The sequence below is a fragment of the Malania oleifera genome, chromosome 11 (assembly GCF_029873635.1).
Source record: "Malania oleifera isolate guangnan ecotype guangnan chromosome 11, ASM2987363v1, whole genome shotgun sequence".
Taxonomy (NCBI): domain Eukaryota; kingdom Viridiplantae; phylum Streptophyta; class Magnoliopsida; order Santalales; family Ximeniaceae; genus Malania; species Malania oleifera.
In genome coordinates this window covers 29,114,746-29,139,366 of record NC_080427.1, presented here as the reverse complement: position 1 = coordinate 29,139,366, position 24,621 = coordinate 29,114,746, and the positions used below count along the sequence as shown (strand labels likewise).

Genomic DNA, 24,621 nt, shown 5'->3' with positions numbered 1-24,621 from the left:
GGTCATGTGATGTCTCATAATACATATGAAATACTTTAATAGCATTCTAATCAACCATCGAATTAGCCTAATGTCCAACCTATACCCATCAACCATTTCAATATTTACTCCCGTTAACAAGTTTGAAAAATTAGGGTTGTTAAAAGTGAATTCAAGTATCATGCAACATAGGTGATATGTTTATATGTAATTTTGGAAGCTTAATGAGCATTGAGCAACACAAAAAAGTACCTATGAAGAAAATTTTTTTTGTGTAAGTTATGTTTGAAATTTTTATTAAGAAAAAGTAATCAATGTTTTCAGATTGATTAAATCTAGACAATAAGGGCACTTTCGGAAGCCTGAAGTGGCCGTATTTGACATATGTGGGATACCGATATTTGCTTGACACATATCCTGTGCTTATTAAAAATTATTTAATTTATTTTTATTCCTAAACAAGGTTGAGACACTTCAGAGATATAAAGTAAAGTAAATTCAAGATCATACAGCTATGATTATTAGTAATTTTCGAAAATTAATGAGCAAAAAAAACAGTAAAGTGATTCCGTACAGAGATCATGTTCTAAGAAGGAGAATTTATTACTGTGGGGCCAACGCGACGGTAAGACTCTGTTCGGGGGTGGCCAGATCTCCAAGTCTATTGCTTCAGCTTCACGGTTCACAGAGAAGCAAGCTTCTCGTCCTCCTCCTCGGCAACTGCAATGGCTCATCATAAAACCCTAACAAAGGGCAAACCAAAACCAAGAGCACCAATTATCGTTTTTACAATCTCCCTTGTTGGCGTTGTCTTTTTGTGCCTTCTGTCATCTTCAATTTCCCCAAATGGATTCTCATTTTCCTCTGCAAAAACCTTCCAAAACTTGCTCAAGCCTCAGCCGCAGAGGAACCACCGCCCCTACGGCCATGAGAAGTACTTGTACTGGGGTAAGAGGATCGACTGTCCCGGAAAGCATTGTGACTCTTGTGAGGGCTTGGGCCACCAAGAGTCCAGCCTCAGATGTGCTCTTGAAGAGGCCATGTTCCTCAGAAGGTTCCTCTCTCTCTCTCTCCCTCTCTCTCTCGGGTTGGGTTTTTAGTGTTTCGAGGGAACTGAATTGGCAAAATGTGAATTCTTGGCTGATTAATGGAGAGTCAATAATTTAAATATTATAAACACTTATTGAAAACTATATATGTGATGAATTTGAGGTCCTGGAATTATCTGATCTTATTTTAAATTGGTATTTGGAGAATATTATTGGCAACAAAATTCAGAGAAAATCCAAGAATGAAACTGAAGAGTAAGAACGTCGATGCATGTTAAGAAACTAAGATTGTTGTGCTGTCCTTCGATAATAAGTCAAATTAATTAAGGAATAATTTTTAAAATTGAATGTATTTTTTGGACTGCACATTTTAACTTCATTAGTATTGAACTGACAGCACAAATCCTGGTTTTTGTTCTGTGTAAAAGCAAAGTTCAGGAAATTTGGCCGTGGTTTAAAATTTTGTTGCAACGCTTGAAAGGAAATTTGAAAAAATACATAGACTTCAAGATCACTCTCCGAATACCAGCATAGGTTGGAGCCTCGTGCATTAAGCTGCTTTTTTGGGGTTTGAAAGCTAATTGGAGTCACATGGTGTCTCTATATGTCAAATTTTTATTAATTCCCAGTTGCAGATTCTGGAAATGCAGGAGATTTGTTGCCTCAGTTTTATTCATATTTGGTTATTATATGGATGCTTTTATTATACATGACCAAGTTTCCCTGTCCATGAGATTTCCAATCTCAGTAATTATTTTACTACATTTATCCAGTAACCAAGTTCTTCCTCACTATTTTTGCATCTTGCAGAACATTTGTGATGCCTTCTAGGATGTGCATTAATCCAATTCACAATAAGAAAGGGATCCTTCATCAATCCAATAATGCAACTTCAGAGGAAATGTAAGTCGTCTTTGCTTCAGTTTTTGGTAATTTTTCATGAAATTAGCAGTTTTTTGGGTTGCCTTTTTTGTTTCTAAGGATATTCATTAAAAAAATCAACATTGCAAAAAAGAGCTGTTGTTGAAGCTAACAAGTCCCTCTCTCCAACCAGGCATCTTGGCAGCTGCCTTGAAAAAGAGTTAGAACTCGCACGCGCATGCGCACACGCACACAGCACATGAGAGAGAGAGAGAGCACAAGCCTCACAAGCCATGGTTGGGGAGGCCAAGATGTACGTAGCCTTACCTCCATGCTATGTGTGTGTGTGTGTGCGAGCGTGCGTGCGTGAGAGAGAGCACAAGACTCAAAAGCCATGGTTGGGGAGGCTAAGATGTACGTAGCCTTACCTCCATGCTTGGAGAGACTCTTTCCATGATTTGAACTTGTGGCCTTCTTGTTTCTATGTAACACCTTTATGATTGAGTCAAGGTTTGGGGGTCAGATTGGTTTTATACCAATTAAAAAGGGAATTAGCTTTACAATTGAATCTTTTTTGTTTATTTGGTAGGTGGGCAGCAAGCTCCTGTGCAATGGATTTTTTGTATGATTTGGAACTCATATCCAACACTATTCCTGTTATTTTAGACAATTCAAAAGAGTGGTATCAAGTGCTATTGACTAGTATGAAATTGGGAGCTAGAGGAGTAGCCCATGTGGAAGGAGTCAGTCGGGTTGACCTGAAAGAGGACAGCCGCTACTCAAATCTCCTGCTCATAAACCGAACTGCAAGCCCTCTCTCTTGGTAATCCCAATGCTTTTATTCCATTCTTTTTAATACTTTGCTTTGCATTTTGTCCTTGTACTCTGAGAAATTCTGGTATCATAAATGTTAGTTTGCATGGATGTGCATAGCTTGTTAAACTTTTTAGGATGAGCTTGGACGGGGAATAGGGGCTTATGTTAGTGGTCATTTGATTAAATTAAGCATCAAGTATTAATCACTAAAACAAATTCTAAATTTGCAAATTCATCTCTGAATGATTAAGAGCACTATCAGGCGAGGTGTTGATGCCTTGTCAATTTAGAGCATTAAGAGGCACAAACAAACACCTCTGATTTACTGAATTGGTTCAAAAATTAAGGAACTAGTTTACTAAGAGACAATTAAGCACAAAGAAAAGACCCCTTAGCAAAAAGGTTTGTATGCTGTCAATATGGATTATTTTGGGTATACTTTTGTGCCTATTCAATTATTTACGGAAATTTTTCTCCTTTATATCTGTGAAGTTACTGAAGTAACTTCTTGTTTTCATTTTTTTTTATTTTACGTTATTTTTAACAAATTGTGACTACAATGTTCTGTGTGTAGAACAAATTGTTGTTACAATGCTCTAGCAGCACCTTTTCACATCTATCCAAGGAATTAAATTTTGAATGGAAATTTCAAATTTGATTAAAGAAACAATAGAATCTTATAGTAAATTATGAAAATTACAAATAAAACTTTGGGAAATATTAAAGCAAATGATTCTATATAAACATAATTTAGAGCCACCATAAATTGAAAGGATGTGTATGACAATTTCATAATACATGGTGATAATAACTTGCATATTTCTAATCATGTAAAGAAGTGAAAAACATTCAAATATTTATAGTGCTCATCAAACGGTGATTTAAGACCACCTCTTATGTAGCATAACATTTGTTTCTGATCTAAGCAACTTATTTTTGAATTTGAAATCTAAAAATGTATCATGATGTTATCTTATCGCATATTCAAGCTTGTGGGTTTTCTAAAAATTTGAAATTACTGAATTTTGGCTGCAAAATTCAAAACCAAAACAATAAAATAAAATTGGATGGTAGTTTCCATTTTGACCCACTTAAAATCCAAAATTTCAACTTATATGCAAAAATTTTGCCAATGATGTATCCAGTCTAAGACTTCCAAAATCTCATATTCTATCCAATCATTGCTGATTGAAAGGATTGTGGAGGATGGAAGGGCTGGGGCTTGAATCATGTTAATTAAAAATCAATTGAAGTTGGTTTGGATTTCACTTGCAGCCTACTGGGTCCCCCCCCCACCCCTAGTCTCTCCCTTGCTATAAATTTAGTTATAACATGCCAATTATATATATTTTTTTTCCCAGTTAGGCAATTCTTTCAGAAACTTAGGACTGTTGAATATATATATATTTTTTTTCTCAATGCCACTAGTCTGCATAGGTATTAATCATATTAATCATTTAGGTTTATGGAATGCAAGGATCGAAACAACCGCAGTGCTGTTATGTTACCATATTCATTTCTCCCTTCAGGGGCCACTGAGAAACTACGAACTGCAGCAGAAAAGGTTTGTTGTGTATATTTCTATTAGAGTCTGGTCATGTTATAATGCACACAAGTCTTTTAACTATATACTGTGCTCTCCACTAAATGGGAATGACAAAACATACTTCTAAATTACATTCTCTGTTCATAATCAAGGAAAAGTACAGATAGTGAAAGTAAAAAAGAAAAAGCAGTCTGATTTTCAGCGTTTTAATCTTTCTCTTGCAGATTGAACATGTGAAACCTGATTCAAGTTGGCCTAAATATAGTTTAGCCCAGTCAAGATTTTATCATGGTTTTCACCAAGTTATTGCCTACTTAAAATAATGGAGATATGTGCAAGACCTGACTTCTGAACCAGTCTGTAGTCTCCATATTTATTGCACCATGTGTGTGGCATAATATAGGAATATTTATATTAAAGCTGCTCTAAAGATAAATAGTTTTATGGTTATGACTGTTTGGCAAGAGAGAGAGTTGTCCTATATTTGAAGATGTCTCTGAAAGGGTTATCTGATAGCTTTTGGAAAACAACAGCGATACATTTGCTGGCAGATGAAAACATCTGTGATGCTAGCTTTTTATATAGTAATATGTAATAAATTATATCTTCATGAGAGTGTCTCTAAGATGAGTGTGGACTTTGGAAGCTTAGAGCATTGGAAACAAGCAGATGAAGAGACAGCTCATGTGGAATCATTAAAGTAGGGCAAATGAGTACTTTGATGCAGGTCTGCCTGCTATGGGGATTTGATATTGCTCTTGGAAGACCAAAGGACCATGGAGGCCAGCAGACTGTGGAGGCACAAATAAAACTTAAATATTTTGTCTCTGATGCTCAAAGAAAGTGCTTTCTATTTGCATATATCTCCAGCCAATCCAAATAGTGTTTTTTTCCCCTTCTTTTGTACACCATCTCTCTGTGTTAGCACATTTTTCAAAGGATAGAGAGAGAAGATAAGGGCAGTGGTAGAGAAGATTTTTTGAGGATGGCAGGAGCTTGGACATTACCTACTGACATGGCCTCAACGCTTGTCGGAAAATTCTCAGCAATGTTGGGCTTATTTTTATTTTCTGGACATATGTTGGACACAGCAAAGCTGAAGTGCCCAGAATTTACATGGCACAATGAGTGTTAGTACAAGGAAAAAATTAGAATTTTAGGGGCTATGTTATGATATTATCAATTTTTAAGAGATTCCTTGTACACACACACACACATATATATATAATATACCTTTTTTATTATCCAAAAAAAAAAAGATAATTACAAAAGTAACCCCCACAATCCCATTACAAATCAAACAAAGAAATCCCCCAAAAGACCCTTGAAGCAAGTGCCCAAGAAGAAGCTAGGGAAACAACTCTATCCCATAACAAATTGTAAAAAAATGTTATCATTTTTTTCCTTTTTGCTAGCCCCAAATTGTAAGATATTATCATTAAAAAATCCTTTCATTCTTATGAATCCAGTGTGCAGAAAATAGCAGGCAAAATACACATTGACAAAATTCTACCGTTGTTGCTTCTCCCAAAACCCTAAAACTTCACTGATAACAACACGAAGTCATCTACTGCCATTGGAGTTATCTATGGCTCACCAATGAGGAAAAGTGTTACATAGCTGTCTTGCCACTTGGTAATGTGGAAAAAGCTGCGCATTTGTCTCATTAGACTTTATATGGATCATGCAAATGTCTGGGCTAATAGCCTTATAGAATCCCCTCGCTATAAGTCTCCACATTAATCTTGTGAGTCAGAAGTCCATGTAAATACTCATCTTCCAAATAACGTTATTCAAAGGGAAAGGATATGAAATTGGAAATTTCAGGAGAAGAAAAGATATAGAGAACAAACCAGAACCATCCCCTAGCCAAGTACCTGAATCACATGTCTTTACTGTCTCAAGTTGTCACAATGCCACAATATCTAATTTTTTGGTCCTCAAGGATGCTATCATCTCCTGGAATTTTTTCTTTAGGGGGAACTTGAGTGAGAGGTAACTGTGGAGTTGGCCCAACTCTTGGGAGTGATTGATTCTTTTATTCCTTCTTCTCATCCTGATTGTAGATTTTGGGCTTTGGATGGGTTGGGGAAGTTCTCTTGCTAATCTTTTTCTATCACCAACTCTCAAGCTAGTTGTCCTCATTTTAGTTACATTCCTTGATTTAGATAGCTGAAACTGTGATTAGGGATTTTATTTGGTCTATTGTTCTTGACCAGATCAACCTTAATGAATTGGCTTCAGGCTAGAAGATTTCTTTGTTTCCAAAGAAGTGAACCAAATATTCTTTTTTCTTTTTTCTTTTTTTTGCATTGCCCTTTTCTTGGGACATTGGAAGTAGGCTTTTTTGTTGTGTTTGAGGAGAATTGAGTGTTCCTTTCTTCTTTAGGAAGTTCTTTCCTTCGAAGATATAAGGGATTTGGCGGTCATAAGGAAGCAAAATTTGTTGGAGATGTGCTTACTTTTAAGGGAAGGATGATGGAACAGATTTTGTGTGGAGTATTTGGTTGGAGCATAACTCTGTTTGGTTTGTTTCCAGGGGTACGGCTCGTTGATGTGCAATGTAACCAGTGGGCTGTGTTATTTTAAGCTGCTTTTGTTTTGTTTTGTATTGTTTTATGTTTGTTTTGATGTCTCTTGGACACCTCATCCTCTGTTGTGTTCTACTTGTTATATAATTTCTTATTTTATTAAATTATCCGAAATGTGTGTGTGTGTGAACCACCTTGATTAAGGAAAAAGTAAATCCATAACTATCAATGATTGAACTATCTCATCAACTCTTTTGTTTGGATTCCATAAAAGGACCAAGAAAGAGCACCATGGACTAACACCCTCCCGGCCCCCCCCAAAAAAAACACAAAATCAAAAGGAATAAAAGAAAGTCATCTGACTGTTGTTAATGGTAAAAAGCCTGAAAAGGTGAGGCACCATGGCTTCCTAAGAAATCTCGCCCACCCACAAAAATCTGTCCTTCAGAATGAAACAACCAAACCTTAAATCCCACTAGGTGGGGTTAGGTATGTGAAAATGACTGTTCTTTTTCCACCATTTGCACAACTTAGGGCAGTAAATATTAGAGTGCTGTCAAAACTTTTCTTACTATAAGTCTATTACCTCACCCTCTTACAACCTTTAGATCAACAAAACCACTCTCACCCTTGTGATATTTCTTATATGGTCCATATTGCAACTGCCAAACTATCTTTATCACCCTAATTTACTCAAAAGTGTATCTTTTGAGGTTGATGTCTCTTTAGAATGAAACCATCATAGAAATTGAAGCTGGACATCAGTGTGGAAAGTATGAACAAAGCATTTTCTAGTGCAACTAAAAGAACATTGAACTGCTTTTGATGGCAACAAATCTGCACGTATTTTAAACTCTGTACTTTGTGCTTCAAAATGCATTTTGTGATTCATAACAAGGTAGATGGTTTCAAAATTGGTCTATGTGGATGTTTGCTAGTACAACTATTAGCCTTGCTGAAGTTGTACCCATGACTATCATTGAGATTCTGAACTTCAATATTGTCAAGTCATTCACCTGCTCTTGTAAACAGTCTGATCTGAAGGCCAGCCCATGTGAAGCCAAATAGGTTGATGATTGAGTTGATGAGGTACCATATGAGATTGTCTGTGGTATAATAAGATTGTCCTTAAGTGTAGATGCAAATAATACATGGATCTGTCAACCATGGTCCATGCAGTCAACCTCACCTAGGTTTGTCTTTACCCTCTTGTACCAGAAACCTTGAAAATTGGCACTAAAACTGTTGTTTTTAATGTTCACTGTTAGATTCATGGATGATAGACCCTGAAATACAGAACACTTACAGCATGCTCTATTTTTTTTAATCTCTGAATGCTAAAGGAAGTGATTTCTTTTTATCCTCTTTATTATATTTTCTCTTCTGTTGGGGTTTGTTGTTTCTCTTTCATTTTGGGGAGTACCAAACAATTTGATATCAAATTTTTTTGAAAGTCCAGAGAATGTACATTTTCTTAGCATGCTGTTAGTTTGTGCCCAAAAGAAAAGGCGAAGAATGTGGACGTAATTCTGCAGTATCAATCTGTATCTCTTGTTTCTTTTTGCTTCGCTGTCTGCACCTCAGTTATTTTGCAGAAAAATTTCAGATAGTACACATTAACTAACTATCAATCTTTGATGCATCAAACAATTTATTGTCTACAGATTATGGCACATCTTGGTGATTATGATGCCATCCATGTTCGTCGAGGTGATAAAATAAAAACCAGGAAGGATAGGTTTGGGGTTTTTAGGAGCCGACATCCTCATCTGGACAGAGATACACGCCCGGAATTTATTCTTCGAAGAATTGAAAAATGGGTTGCCCCTGGACGGACTCTTTTCATTGCTTCAAATGAGAGAACGCCAGGATTTTTTTCTCCTCTATCTGTCAGGTAAGAGTTCTGGAGCTAGCTCTTGGTGTCTGAGTACTAGGAGTCTAGGACTGCAGAGAATGTATTGTGGCAGGCATGTAATTCCAAGCATTTTGTATATGCTATATATTGGGCCCACCTCAGTTATGTGGTTACTTTTTGGTGGTTTATAAAAGTAGAGATTCTGCTGTTGTGATAATCCAACTTGATTAAGGCATAAACTTCCTACTCTGAGCAAATAGCTTTTATTCCCTTTGAACATGAAGTCATGGAATGTTTTAGGAGCTCCTTGTTATGTTATCGATTTGCTTCCCACATCAATCTCTAAGTATTTTCTTTGCGAAAGATTTAACTCTAATCCCAATGCAAAACTTAACATAGCTTTTAATGTCATCTATCCGAAGTTGGCAATGCATGTTTTATGTTGTGATTTCGGTCATTGATGGCAGATTTTTAGGTTTAAATTCCAAACATTTGACTATGGAAAGCCTATGAATTGTTTTTTATTTTGAAAATTTTCTTGATATAGAAGTCAATCCTATCTGTGTTTGCAGGAGACGGTTCTGCCTTCTTGTTTTAGATTCAGTTTCAATCCTGATTGAAATTGAAACCAGATTCCAAATTTCCAAGGCTGCAGTTCAAAATATCCTTCTAAAACACTTATCTAAACTTGGAAATATGTTATGTTTGTCTTTTTTGCATTTCACTGTTATCCAATATTGCTTTTCTGAAATCACATTTGGTAGATGAATGGTATTCATCACATGGAAGATGTTTTTAGATTGATACAAGAGAAATACAAGGATTTTAGTGACTCTACTGTGATGTCAAGCCGACTCTTGTAATGATTGTGGATTCATACTCTTGGTTAAATGGAGCTGTTGGGGTCCTAGTCTCCTAGAATGATGGTGGGACGAGGGGTGATAGAGATAAAGGTGATATTGTTGGGTGGTGGTGGAAGTGAGTAAAATGACAGTGCAGTGTCCTTGGTGATTGTTCTTCACCTCGTGGGGAATGGAGAGGTGTAATGAAGAAAATGGTGGCAGTGGGGAAAACTGCATTCTATGAAGGTTGTTATATTTTTTAATGAATGTTTAAATTGAATGTGTTATGGGTTGTTGATTTCCTATTTCAAATAGTTAGATGGCACAGGCATGCTTCATAAGTGCATTGCCAAATGCTGCTGTTGAAATATTAAACATGATACAGTTTTAAGGGTTGAAATTTGTCATAAATTGGAATGGTAATTTTCTGGTTGCCTCGAAACTAACTGAAATATTTAGATGATCTTGAAATTTTGTCAAATTACCATGCCTAATGATGTAGAACTTGATTTCAATGACCCATTTCTACAGGTACAAATTAGCATATTCATCCAACTACAGCCAGATCTTGGATCCCCTGATAGAGAACAATTATCAGCTGTTCATTCTAGAGAGGCTGATCATGATGCACGCCAAGACATTCATTAAAACCTTCAAGGTAGATGAGACAGATCTCAGCCTCACCGACGATCCAAAGAAGAACACCAAGGAATGGCAAAAACCTGTTTATGCCTTGGATGATTAGAGAATGCAGCAATTTTTTCCACCAGAGGTTCGCCATTTTTGCTCTTATGCGGCTCATTGCTTTCCTGTTACAATGCTCGATCCTGTCCTGCTATGGCATTCCTGAGGCAGCAGAATAGGCCAATACTCCATTCGAGCAAATCAGGTCCCATAGTTCCCTCTCAGATAATCAAATTGGAACTTGACGAGAGGCTGGTTGCTCGGTTTGGGCTGTGGGCTGTAAATTCAAAGTGTGGTTGTCATTATGAAAGTCTATTCATGGCATTGTTGATATAATGATCATCATAAAGACGGAAAAAAAAAAGTGTTTCCAATTACATGTTAATCTCCTTTAGAAGCTTTTATGTCTAGTGGGAAGTAAGTTTGAATTGGAAGCTGGTTTGGTAATTATTGATCTTTGAAGGAATATGTTGATGCTGTTATGATGGGTAGCCTGAAGATCAATGGGTAGCCTATTGCAGCCCGTTACTTGAGAGCAAACTGAAAGTACTATATTATTGGCAAGCAACTAATCCTTTTTTAAGTATTTTTTTTTTTGTTGAATCTTTTGGATCAAATTAAAAAAAAGAGAGACCTTATTTGTTTGTTTTGTTTTGTTTTTTTTTTTTTGCTCATTTAAAAGCCTATTGCATCTCGTAACCCCAATCGTATGGTGGGGCTCGGGAAATTCTGAAGACTTGTGTAACTCGCCAACTGTGTCACAAGTAAGTGCTAACACAATATTTTAAGATAGACATTGAATTATATATAAATTGAATGTCCTACCAGTCAAAATTTTGAGCTAGACAATTGTGGAGATCTTAACAATAAACCATCTTCTTTAAGCATGCATATATTATACTCTCAAATATGATTTGATAATCATTATTATATTATTCCTCGTAGATGACAAGTCGGAGATGTACTTGAATTTGAATGATTTTCAATTAAAAATTATTAATTAATATTTTTAACTTTTTTGTCTACCATGATTGAAATTTTATTTCATATATTTTGTTTTATTTTTACTTCTTCCAAAATCTCCAATTTTTTAAACTTCTCTTTATAATTATAGTTTAAATTCTACTCCATTAGTTTCATCAATCAATATAATATCATTTGCAAGGAAATAAGACACGATGGAATCTCATTTTGAACACGACGGTTCATCCATCACTAAAATAAAAAGATAAGGGTTCAAAGCAAATCTTTGATATACATATATTGTGATTGGAAGTTCTTCTAGTCTCTCCACCTTAGTCTTAACACTAGTCATTATTCCTTCGTACATATTCTTAATGACATCAGTTTATCTACTACATATACATTTTTTCTAAAATCTACCATAAAGCAAGCTTTCCTAAGTACCCTATTATACGCTTTCTCTAAGCCCATACTATATTCAAGTCTCTATTCTTTTTTCCTAAACTTTTCCATTAATTTTCTTAAAAGATATATAACTTTTGTAGTGGATCTCTTATGTATAAAAACAAATTGATTTTCTGAAACTTTCATTTCTAGCCTAAATCTTTGTTTAACTATCTTTTCCACAATTTCATTATATGACTGGTAAGTTTAATTCCTTAATAGATATTACAATTTTGAATGTCTTTTTCATTTTTTTTATTAGTAAATGTAAATTTTATAGATCAAAAAGGATATGTACAGTAACACTAGGCATACCCAAGAAAAATGGGGCAATGCTCCCTAACAAGTAACAAAACATTACAATCAAACCTAGACATACCCGGGCAAAAGCAGATACAAAACTCAAAAACAGAAGTTATAGCAGGTAGAACAAAAAACTTCTACCAAACTACAAACTTCCCAAACAAGCATTTACAAGCAGTCCATCAGACCCCAATCCTGAGCAAACAAAGGAAATCTATCATGCACCAATCTGAAGGTGTGAATCTGAACCACCCTAAAGACACCTTCAGGGAATAGAGACTTCCCTTTGAATCTCTTCTTGTTTCTGGAGAGCCAAATGAAATACATTGTTGCAACCAAACTAACTCTCTTGGCCACAGCCTGTACACCAGTGCCTCTAATATCTTTATACAACCATTTAACAGCAGCTTTCAAGGTGGACATTTGTCTATTCAACCCCAGCCATCTTCGAACAAGGGTCCAAACAGAATTGGAAAACCCTACACTTAAAAAATAAGTGATCCACCGTTTCATCTCCAACTTTACACAACAGACACAGATGATCAACATGGCCCCTTTTCAGCGTATCACAAGTAGTTAGCTTCCCTTCTATGCCCAACAAGAGAATAAAAGCATGCTTAGGAGTACAACCACTCCTCCAGACTTCTTTATGCCAAAGAACTTTATAGCTTTTACTTCTCTAGTAATTATAAATCTGAGATGAGTTAATATGTTCATCAATCACCCACTGACCCAGCATATTAATAGCATTCAGTTGACCCCTGCAATCCTGCAGCATCAGATTCTTAATCTCTATAATTCTCTTCATGAGAGGGGAGTCTTCATTCTTTAGAAGAGCTTCCTAGATATCCACACCCCTCAAATAAACATGATTCACCCATTTAATCCATAAAGACTCCTTACTATGGACGCCCCATAGGGTTCTAGTAAGGAGGGCATTATTCCAAGCAGCAATATCAAACACATCCAGGCCACCTTCATCCTTGGGCAAACACACCTCCTTCCAAGCCACCAAAGGCTTTCTTCTACCTCCCCAAAGAAAGGATTTACACAGCTTCACAATATGACCCATACAGCTTTTGGAAGAGGAAAAATAGACAACCAGAAGCATTTAACACCTTGAATAACTGAGTTAATAAGCTCTAATTTACCAGCAAATGAAATTGAGTTTCCAGGACACGAGCCAAACAAACTAGCAGTCTTATTCACAAGAGGCTCATATTGAGTAGAGCTGAGTCTAGTAGAGGCAAGAGGAATGCCCAAGTATCTATAAGGGAATTCCCCATCAGCAAAACCAGTAGCTTTCTGGATATCTTCTAAATCAGAACCCCTCACACCAGCAGTGTACATATTAGACTTTAAACAGAGCCTTGAGACTAGAATAAGCAGAAAATTTATCAAGGTTTTCCAGAATACTCTTAACTAAAGCCAGGTCACCTCTAGAAAATAAAATTAAGTCATCAGCAAAAGCCAGATGGGTGATTTTCAATTTTCCACACTTAGGGTGAAAGTTAATCTCATCTTTCTCCTCCAAAGACTTTAACAATCTCGAAAAATACTCCAAACACAGCACAAAAAGCAATGGGGATAGGGGATCACCTTGTCTAATACCCCTTCTTCCTTTAAAGAAGCCATGATACCCTTCATTAAAGGAAATAGAGAAAGAGGTGGTAGTAACACATTGCATAATCCAATTAATCATGATGTTATGAAAATTAAGCTTTTCAAGCATACCTTCCAAGAACGTCCAAGAAATAGTGTCATAGGCCTTTCTCAAGTCCACCTTGAGCATGCATCTTGGAGAGACCCACTTCCTTGCATACTTCCTTACAAGCTCCTGGACCAAATAAATATTATCAATCATGCTTCTTTGACTGATGAAGGCAGATTGAGCTGGGTTCACCGGATAATCTAAGCAAGGTCTAATCCTGTTCACAATGATTTTTAAGATGACTTTGTAAATAACATTACAACAGGAAATAGGTATTGAAGTGTTTTTCCTTCATTTATTTGACATTTACTTAATTTTTATAACTGTATTAAATAAATGTATAATTCCTTTATCAGTTAGGTATTTCCAAACTTCAATTGAAATATTATCCAGTCTTATAGCTTTTCATTTTTCATTTTTTTTAATACAAAATTAATTTCGTTAACTCTAATTTTATGAATAAATCTCATACTTTTAACATTTTCTTTGTTTTCAAATCTAAGTTTAAGTATTCTACTTGATTTTCATTAAATAGGTTAATAAAGTAACTTTATTATCTTTCTTTTAATTCTTATTCCTTAACCAATATAATATTATCCTCACTTTTTATATATTTTACATTATCTATGTAACGACCTGATTTAATTTATGCCAAATTTTTTTTTTATACTACAATATATAACTGTGAAATTTCACTACTCTAATACCTTTATATATAAATCAAACCCTCATCACAGTCCAGATAGACCCCATGGAATTTGAGACACAATAAACAACCTAAGCAACGAAAAACTGAATTCATAAAACCATAACCATATATTTGTTGTGTCGGGCACCCCACTTGTGCCAAACTCCAATACTACAACTATTGCTCTTGAATATTAAAGAAATTAAAGCAATGCAGAAACTAATAATAAAGCAATAAAAAGAACAAGACAAGAAATTTACGAGGTTCGGTATAGAATTACCTACGTCCTCGGGCGCCGATGATCAATCCTTTACTACTTGACAAAGTACAACTTTGAGGTGTGTTTTACAAATGAAGAGTTGAGCTCTTTATATAACTTCAACCTCAAGTCTAAAAAACACTTCTCTCCAATGTGAGACAAATAATATCAAAAATTCAAAAACCACCTTTTGTACTAAGGTGGAAGTATTCTACCAATGTGGGACAAAAAAACAACAAATCTCCACCTTGACGATAAATTCAACAAAATTTTCAATCACCAACATTTTCTGGAGTTCCACATCATCGGTGCCTTCCAAAAATACTCAGATTTGTAGGATATTGATCAAGTCCAAACAATGTTTGAACTTGATTGTTGTCACAATCTTGGTCAACATATCTGCGAGATTTTCAGTTGTAGCAATCTTCTAAAGAAGTATCTTGCCTCCATCAATAATATCTCGCATAAAATGAAACCGAACGTCGATATGCTTCGTTCGTGCATGGTAGACTTGGTTTTTTGCCAAATGAATAGCACTTTGACTATCACAGAACACAACAATGTGCTTCTGTACAACTCCCAAATTTTCAAGTAAACCCTGCAACCAAATAACTTCCTTAATAGCCTCTGAAGCTGCCATGTACTCTGCTTCTGTTGTAGACAAGGCAATGGTAGACTGTAAGGTAGACCTCCAACTCACTGGACCATTAGCAAATGTAAAAATATATCCAGTCGTTGATCGACGTTTATCCAAATCACCTGCAAAATCCGAATCCACATATCCAACAACACGTTGTTCAATAATATTATTTTTCTCAAATATTATACCAATATCAATCGTATTCATAATATATCTCAAAATCCATTTCACAGCTTGCCAATGTCCTTTACCCAGATCATGCATATACCTGCTCACCATACTAACAGCTTGTGAAATATCATGTCTAGTACAAACTATTGCATACATCAGACTACCAACAGCACTTGCATAAGGAACCTTTGACATATACTTACGTTCCTCATCTGATTTAGGAGATAAAGCAGCACTAAGTTTGAAATGAGGAGCAAGAGGAGTGCTTACTGGTTTTGACTGCTCAGACATGCCAAAATTCTGTACTACCTTCTTTAAATACTGTTTCTGAGACAAACTAACTCTTCCTCTCATTTTGTCTCTGCGAATCTCCATGCCAAGTATCTTCTTTGCTTCACCAAGATCTTTCATCTCAAACTCTTGATTTAACTAACTTTTCAATTTGTTGATTTCTTCCCTATTCTTTGAAGCTATCAACATATCATCAACATACAAGAGTAAATATATAAAAGATCCGTTTTGTAGTCTGCGAAAATAAACACAATGATCATGTTTATTTCTTATGTACTTCTGACCCATCATAAACTGATGAAATCGTTTGTACTACTGTCTTGGAGACTGTTTTAAACCATATAACGATTTACCCAGTTTACATACCCGATTTTCTTTTCCAACAACCTGAAATCCATCTGGCTGAGTCATATAGATTTCCTCTTCCAAATCACCATGTAAAAATGCAATTTTTACATCGAGTTGAATTAGTTCAAGATCAAATTGTGCTACCAAAGCCAACAAAATTCGAATGGAAAAATGTTTAACAACTGAAGAAAATACCTAATTATAATCAATGTCTTCCTTATGTGCGTAGCCCTTAGCTACCAATCTAGCTTTGAAGCGAACATTATTTGTATCTGGAAATCCTTCTTTCTTTACATAAACCCATTTACAACCAATTGTTTTCTTACCCTTAGGCAGCTGGGCTAGCTCCCAAGTCTGATTCTGATGAAGAGACTGCATTTCTTCATCCATTGCTTTTTTCCACTTGTCTGATTTAGAGTTCCTCATTACTTCTTTGAAAGTGTAAGGAACATTATCATCCACAGCTGGAAGTGCATAGGCCACCATATTAGTATACCGAGCAGGTTTTCAAATTTCTCGTCTTGGCCTTTGAGAAACAATTGATTCTTGTTGCTGTGAAGATTCTCGAATTGAAATCTCCTTTTCTTGTACACTATTCCCCACCGTAACTGGAGAGTTACCTTATGTAATCTCATTTCTCACTGGGTTTCCCAAAATTGTCTCAACCTCCACCTGTTGTTGAGTACCAATGGTCTTCTCTTCAACTCGTGACTCCTTGCGTATTGTTTTCTTCATCATCGCAAGTTCATCAAAAGTTACATCTCTACTTAAAATCATTTTTTTCATCTCTAGACACCAAGGACGGTATCCTTTGACTCCTGCACTTATCCCTAAGAATATTGCTTTCTTGGCTCATGGGTCCAACTTAAATTCTTTAAAATGATAATAAGCCATAGTACCAAATACATGTAAAGAATCATAATCACTAGCAGGCTTTCCAGACCATACCTCATAGGGTGTTTTTCCCCCTATTGCAGATGATGGTAGACGATTGATGAGATAACACGCATATTTAACAGCCTCAACCCAAAACCTTTTGTCTAACCTAACATTAGACAACATACATCGAACTTTCTCTAGCAAAGTTCGATTCATACGCTCTGCCACCCCATTCTGCTGTGGTGTATTTCGAACTGTAAAGTGTCGAGCAATACCTTCATCCTGACATATCCTCATAAATGGGTCACTAGTGTATTCACCACCATTATTTGATCTGAGCCGTTTAATCTTTTTGTCAGTTTGAGTTTCAACTAATTTTTTCCACTTAAGGAAAATATCACACACTTCATTTTTATGCTTCATAGAATACACTCAAACTCTTCTAGAAAAATCATCAATAAAAGTGAAAAAATAATGCATACCACCCAACGAAGCCGTTTTTGTGGGCCCCCATACATCTGTATGGATGTAGTTTAAAATACCTTCAGTCTGGTGGATTGCTGTGCCAAATTTCACTCTAGTTTGTTTTCCCAAAATGCAATGCTCACAAAATTCAAGTTTGCACACCTTTGCACCTTTTAACAAACCTCGCTTAGCTAATTGTTGCAAAGATTTTTCTCCTGCATGTGCTAATCGCATATGCCATAACTTGGTTGTATCTGAACCTGTATCTTTCTCAGAAACAACAGCTGCTAAGCCAATAACTGTACTACCTTGTAAATAATACAAGTTATTTTTCCTTACTCCTTTCATTACCACCAGCACACCTGATTTAATGTTTAAGGTTCCATCTTTCAAAGTGATAGTGAACCCTTTAGATTCTAAGGCACCCAATGAAATCAGATTCTTCTTTAGGCTTGGAACATACCTAACATCAGTCAAGGTCTTAATAGTTCCATCTTGACATTTCAACTGTATTGATCCTATTCCAGTTGTTTTACAAGTATTATCATTTCCCATAAAAACAACCCCACCATCTAATTCTTCAAAATTAGAAAACCATTCCCTATTGGGACATATGTGATAGGAACAACCAGAATTCAAAATCCACTCACCAATAAAATGTGACGAAGATGTTCCAACAAGAGAAAAATCTGACTCACTTCCATCTTCATTGGCTATATTGGCATTAGAATATGCTTTGCCCTTATTCTTCTGCTGTAATTTAGGGCAATCTTTCTTCCAATGCCCTCTCTCACGACAAAATGCGCATTCATCTTTAGCAGGTCTCCCACGAGATTTACTCCTCCCATGAGATTTACTCTTCCTTCTTGGCATATAACTCTGAGAACGTCCCCTTATTGTTAGTGCCTCTGTTGTTTCCTTATGGACCCTCTGATCCTTCTTTCTGCATTCAATACTAATCAATGCAGTACAAACAGCATCATAAGTAACTTTATCTTTCCCATACAATAAAGTGGTGGTCAAATGTTCATACTCATCAAGGAGAGAATTCAGTAACAATATGGCTTTATCCTTATCTTTCACCTTTTCATCCAAATTTAACAAATCGACCAAAATTTTATTGAAAGCATTTATGTGGTCATTAATCGAAATACTTGGTTGATATTGGAAGCGAAACAATTTCTTTTTCAAATAGAGCCGATTTTTCAGACTCTTGGTCATAAATGTATCTTCCAATGTCTTCCACAATTTCTTTGCAGATGTCTCCCTCATAACACAATATTTCTGATTTTTGGCGAGACACAGACGAATCGTACCACATGTCTGGCGATTGATCTTTTCCCAATCTCTGTCATCCATATCTACCGGTTTATCATCCAAAGCAATATCTAGTTCTTGTTGATACAAGATGTCCATCACCTCACATTGTCACATACCAAAATTATTGATACCATCAAATTTCTCCACCTCAAACCGAGCATTAGCTATCGTCTTCGATGATGATGTTGAAGCCGAAGGGGTTGGAGTTCGTGTGGACAGAGTTTCTTCTACTACTGCACTAGTTTCTGCCATCTTCTATATATTCAATAGAAACCAACAAAGCAAAAGGCCTAGGATGAATAGTACGTACCAACTGTGTTTACTCTGTTTTATCCTATGAAATTCTACTTTGACCAGGCCGACCTCCAAGGAGCGACTGAGCCGCAATGGTCTCTGAGCACTCGCTTAGACAAGGTCTTTCTTAGGCATCAAACGTGGAATCAAGGATCCTAACAGAGGAACACCTCTGTATCAGCACTATTCAACCTAGCTCTAATACCAATTGTTGTGCCGGGCACCCCACTTGTGCCAAAGACCAATACTACAACTATTGCTATTGAATATAAAAGAAATTAAAGCAATACAGAAACTAATAATAAAGCAATAAAAAGAACAAGATAAGAAATTTACGAGGTTCGGTATAGAATTACCTACGTCCTCGGGCGCCAATGATCAATCCACTACTTCTTGACAAAGTATAACTTTGAGGTGTGTTTTACAAATGAAAAGTTGAGCTCTTTATATAGCTTCAACCTCAAGTCTAAAAAACACTTCTCTCCAATGTGGGACAAATAATATAAAAAATTCAAAAACCACCTTTTATACTAAGGTGGAAGTATTCTACCAATGTAGGACAAAAAAACAACAATATTTACAATACCAGAGTGTCAGAATAGTTCCCAAGATATACATATACAACTATTCCCAGAAATTTACCCTCAACTGAAATTAGGGCTATACAAAATAACCTCTCAAAATACTCACCCTACTGATAGGGCAGTACTATAGCCCCTCTATCTGCGAGCCTGATCTACTTGCCTAGTTGGATCACCTGAAAAATATTAAATCACTGAGATGAGACAACGTTCAGTAAGACGAAATATGATATTACTAGTGTGTGGCAAATGAGTTACACATTTATAAAATATGATTTAGAAATACCATAGATAAGTGAATTTAAGAAAACATGTATAAATAACGTACAGTATAGCTCTTACCTATGTTTCTTAACATAACTATCTTTATGAATTTTCTATTCATAATACTTCTAATATTCATAGATACATCTATTGTTTTTGTAAATCTGGATATATATATATATATATATATATAAATTGAGAAAATTTCCCTGGATGGATAATTATATGTCATGATTTAACCCCTCATGGTTGGGTTGTGTGGCCCGTAGGTGGGACTTATCACTGTCTGGCTTACCAGGATACTATACTCCGAAAATTAGATCGACCTCCTCAACCTTAACTGACGAGGAGCTTGTCCACAACATATGCACGATCAACTTCTGTATATCCACATACTATCTAAGTTATGTGGTTGCACTATGAACTGTAAATAGTTACGGTACCGTGCTCTGTAAACTGATCTGTAATGATCCATCAAGGTCTGATACTATATAATACATTTCTATATAAAATCTATCTATTTTATCATGATTCTGTATCAACTGTATTAACCATGACGCTATAATAAACTGTATTTCTGTATCAACTATATTTCTGTATCTCATGATCCTATAAAACTGTTTAATCATGGTACTATGAAAACTGTAAAAACATCTTCTTGTCTGTATATACTGTAAAACATGATCCTGAAATACTGTAAAACATCTTATATATACTGTAAAACATGATTCTGTAAGTACTATGTAGCCATAGCTTTGTAATAAAACTGTATAATCTGTATATCATAATTCTGTAGAAACTTTATAATCGTAATTCTGTAAAAAGTTGTGTAGAATTATGTACTATATCATTATTCTCATGCCACACAATATTTAAAAACTCATTAAATATAATTCATAAAAATGTATAATTTCCTACTTTGAAAACCCATAAACAAATATTATATTTCACTAGTAAAAATCTCTATTTAAACTGGCATAACATATTTCCCTTACTTGATTACTGAAAAGCTCCTAGTATGACTGGTCCTACACCCGCAAGGTTCCCCGTTCAACACCCTGAAAATAACATCTCCCAAAACAAAATTTCAGTATTTCTTTGACTACTACATTTTCTATAACTGTAAGTAAGTCAAATACTGAATTAAAAAGTCTTATCCTGAATTTGAGATGAAATTCAATATAGCCCTACCAATGATTCATTCCAGTAAATTTGAAAAGAACTTCTTCAGGAATGTTGTGGTGGCTTCGGATCGTCAATCCGGCGAAGAATGGGCCCAAAATCTTAGAGAGAAGAAATGAAAACCAAAGAGGAGAGAGAAAGTGTGATTTTTCTGAATAATCTGCGTTGAAATCTGGATTTAAGGTTATTTATACACCGACCTTCGTCGACGAGACATGTCACCTCGTTAACGAGGTCACGAAAGAAGTTCGTCGACGAATGCTTATTCCTCGTCGACGAAATTCAAGACTGAAAAATAACCTCTCGATATTTTCTAGTCGACAAAACGCGCCCCCGTCGACAAGCCCAAATAGCCACTTCGTTGACAAACGCAGCTGTTGAATTTCATTTACAATATCTTTTCTCTCCTCCCTCTATTGTTTAACTATCATAATTCTTTGGGTCATTACAATCTATGTCCTTACTCTTTCTTTCTCCAACTCCATAGGCTTAAAAATATCTTTTTCCTCTTCTTTTATATCTCTAATCTAGCATACAAATTATTAAATGATCTATTTTTAACTTCACTAACAACCTTTTTTTGCCTCTTTTCTGGTTTCTTCATTCTTTTCAAAGTTTTTCATATTTATACATTTTTGTCATGTTTTATATCACATTCTTTTTTTATCTTTACAATTTTTTAGACATCTTGATCCCACCACCAACTTTCTTTACTATTTGAGAATCTTTTATTTTGACTCACTTGAAATTCTTTTTGTTATCTTTTTAATTGAGCTAGCTATAATATTTATGTTTATACCATCCTATATAGTTCAATTATCATATTTGATTATTTTATCTTTAAATTTTATTATATTTTCTTCCTTTAAATTCCCCCACCTATTTATCTTGCATTAATTTATTTTTACTTTCTCTTCTTCTTCTTTTTGGTTACACCAGGTGTTCTTCTTTTCTAACATACCAAAGTTTGAATTCTGATTTTTCAATTTCTCTAACTTTCTCCTCTATCTATTTAGTTTCTTAGAAACGAATTAGATTAATTTTTCTTCAAATAATTGTATATACAATTTTCATACTTTTATTGATAAATATTCTTATATTCCAAGTTATTAATCGTTATCATAGTGATTTGATAAGTTTTACGTTGGTTGTCAGTTGCTTCTTTTATTTGGATAGTCGTAAAATGAAAATTAGATGTTGAAATTACATGGCAGATAGCAATTGGGCTGTCACTTGTATTAAGAAAAGCCTCTGGTAATCCTAACAGTTGCTCGTAATGGACGCGCCCCAATTCCCATCAAGCCACCCTGTGGTTCCCATCAGGAATTGGAGGCTACTCAATCATGGAGGCCTAGAACATGCACCGACGGGACCATCTCTGCAGTTGCACACGGCGGCGACGGCAGAGGAGTTGACGTGTCTCGCACGTGGGGCATCGTTAGTGGGCCTCCAACTGATTTGCTGTACTTCGACGTAGCCACGTCACTGTACAAACCCCCCCCCCCCCCTTGATACAGCCACAGTGCAAGACACAATATCCCCATCACAGACAGGTGGATGGCACGTGGCTCGGGTCCCCACTTCAATGGTGGGAGCACACATTGCTGGGCAGCCGTCCGGCTGACACGCCAACACCACCTCGCCAATTGGACAATGATGATGTGATTAGTATACATTTTCGTCCCTCAAAATTTAAAAAAAAAAATAATAATATTTGAATAATTTAAGTAAATAAATATAAAAACATAACGTGATATTTGACAGCATTCATTTTAGATTTTAAATTGAATAGATTTAACTAAATTTTAATATAATTTTATATTACATTTTAACCGTAAGTATTATTATTATAAAAATTTGAAGGCATACGTTTTAAATTTTTTTTATTACTCGACGCCTAGTGCAATGACTCCCTATAATCAGCAATCTTACAATGTACTTGTTATTTAAAAATAAAAATTAATTAATATTTCATTTCTAATCTTATATTTTGTTTCCATGATATAATAAACAAGAAACAAAATGATAATGGTATAAATATCTAATATTATATTAGAAAGTAGAATTTATCATTATAAAATAAATGACCAAATAAAACTTTTATTAATTCTAGCTCATATGTCAAGAGATTGAATACAACCCATCTTTCAATACTAAAACTAGAGACTCCAAAAATACAAAACTTAAACTTTAGTCATGGTTAGGTCTGATAGGGAACAACGAGATTACTCTTTATTGAATGTTAATTAGTGAAAAATGAAGAAGGTAAACTTAATATAACTTGAAGTATGGATTTTCAATTTGAATTTTTGTATATTTGACCAAAATATAAAAAATATATATATTTAAATTTTGTCTAAATTTGCACAACTTCATTTTCAAGACATGAAATCTGTAATCTTAATTGTAATCTAACTAAGTATGGATTCAATGTCGAAAGAGGAACACAACAACGATGTTTGACTTGAATCAAACAATAAATTTTATTGTAATGTTAATCAAAACAACACTAATAAAAATGAGTTATCTAGAAAATTGAACCTAAGAGGACATTTGTTTAATTTGAATTACCTTCGGTCCGTTTTTAAATTGATTTTACTAAATAAGTGAATTGGTCAGACATTAAAATGTTTGAGATGGTTTTTAATTTTCATGAAGTTGATTAGACCAAGTTAGGTCTTACATTAATTCATACCAAGTTTAATGTTAGGGCCTATTTTAGGTTATATTGGTTGCCCCCTACTTGTTAACTCTTAGAGTTACCTTTTTGGCTTGAGAGTATATTGCATTTACTATAAGTCCTTTTATTATTACGAAATTCAAATTAAGTCATCATATGAGCATCTCTGTGTTTCATGAGTGGTGCTCATTAGATGGACCAATACTTTACCGAGTAGTACTCATTTCTTGTTGCTTTATGAGCCATGCTCATCAAATGGGCCTATACTTTGTTGAGTAGTGCTCGTTTCTTACTGCCTTATGAGCAGTGCTCATTGGATGGGCGATTTTTTGCCAAGCATTGTTTGTCTTTTGTTGCGTCATAAGTAGTGCTCATCAAATGGACTTTTTTGAGCCTCATAAGCGATGCACATCAAATGGACCAATTTTTTATCGAACAGTGCTGGTCTCTTGTTGCCTTACGAGTAGTTTTCATTAAATGGACATTTTTTGGTCTCATAAGCAGTGCTCATCAAATGGACTAATTTTTTTCACCGAGCAGTGCTTATATATTGTTGCCTCATAAGCGGTGCTCATCAAATGGATATTTTGTATCTCACAAGTGGTGCTCATTAGATAAGCAATTTTTAGGCCTCATGAGAGGTGTTTATCGGATAGGCGAATTTTTTGCCAAGTAGTATATATTTTTTAGATAGATTTTCCTAGGATGATTCACATCTCACAAAGCCTCGTGGTCTTTGTCACCTTTTTTATCCTATAAACAACCACTCTCCTATTCTCTTATTCTCCATACTCGGAAGGGAAGTTTTTACTAAATGTATATTTCCTTACTCCTCCCTCGATGATTTCATCAGCGCCTCTAGTATGTTTTCTCTCCAAATACGATATGCTTCTTTTTTATGTGATAACCTCCTCCAGGTTGATATATTTCTAGGTTCGCGCCAATAGCTCTCCCATATCGATTAGAAGTTTATTC

The 24,621-nt window shown here is 35.3% G+C and overlaps 1 protein-coding gene across 2 annotated transcripts; it reads left to right on the top strand.

Moving 5' to 3' along the window:
- Positions 1 to 456: 456 nt before the first annotated feature.
- On the top strand, positions 457 to 10,807 carry LOC131168531 (uncharacterized). 2 transcript variants are annotated; one of them, XM_058128033.1, is made up of 6 exons: positions 457 to 1,033; positions 1,839 to 1,931; positions 2,479 to 2,712; positions 4,167 to 4,269; positions 8,447 to 8,676; positions 10,011 to 10,807. In XM_058128033.1, the coding sequence occupies exons 1-6, from the start codon at positions 705 to 707 to the stop codon at positions 10,222 to 10,224; spliced, it is 1,203 nt and encodes a 400-aa protein (XP_057984016.1). In that variant the 5' UTR covers positions 457 to 704; the 3' UTR covers positions 10,225 to 10,807. The 2 variants fall into 2 exon arrangements, with proteins under 2 accessions (XP_057984016.1, XP_057984017.1); XM_058128034.1 differs by lacking the exon at positions 10,011 to 10,807 and adding an exon at positions 9,210 to 9,723 and having other exon boundaries at positions 591 to 1,033.
- Positions 10,808 to 24,621: the final 13,814 nt, after the last annotated feature.

What these genes read in the sequence shown, in the direction of transcription:
- LOC131168531 (XM_058128033.1), top strand. Translation starts at nt 705, where the DNA reads ATGGCTCATCATAAAACCCTAACAAAGGGCAAACCAAAACCAAGAGCA. An exon ending in ACTGCAAGCCCTCTCTCTTG is followed by an intron (nt 2,713 to 4,166) that starts GTAATCCCAATG and finishes TTAATCATTTAG; the next exon opens with GTTTATGGAATGCAAGGATC. An exon ending in TTTTCTCCTCTATCTGTCAG is followed by an intron (nt 8,677 to 10,010) that starts GTAAGAGTTCTG and finishes CCATTTCTACAG; the next exon opens with GTACAAATTAGCATATTCAT.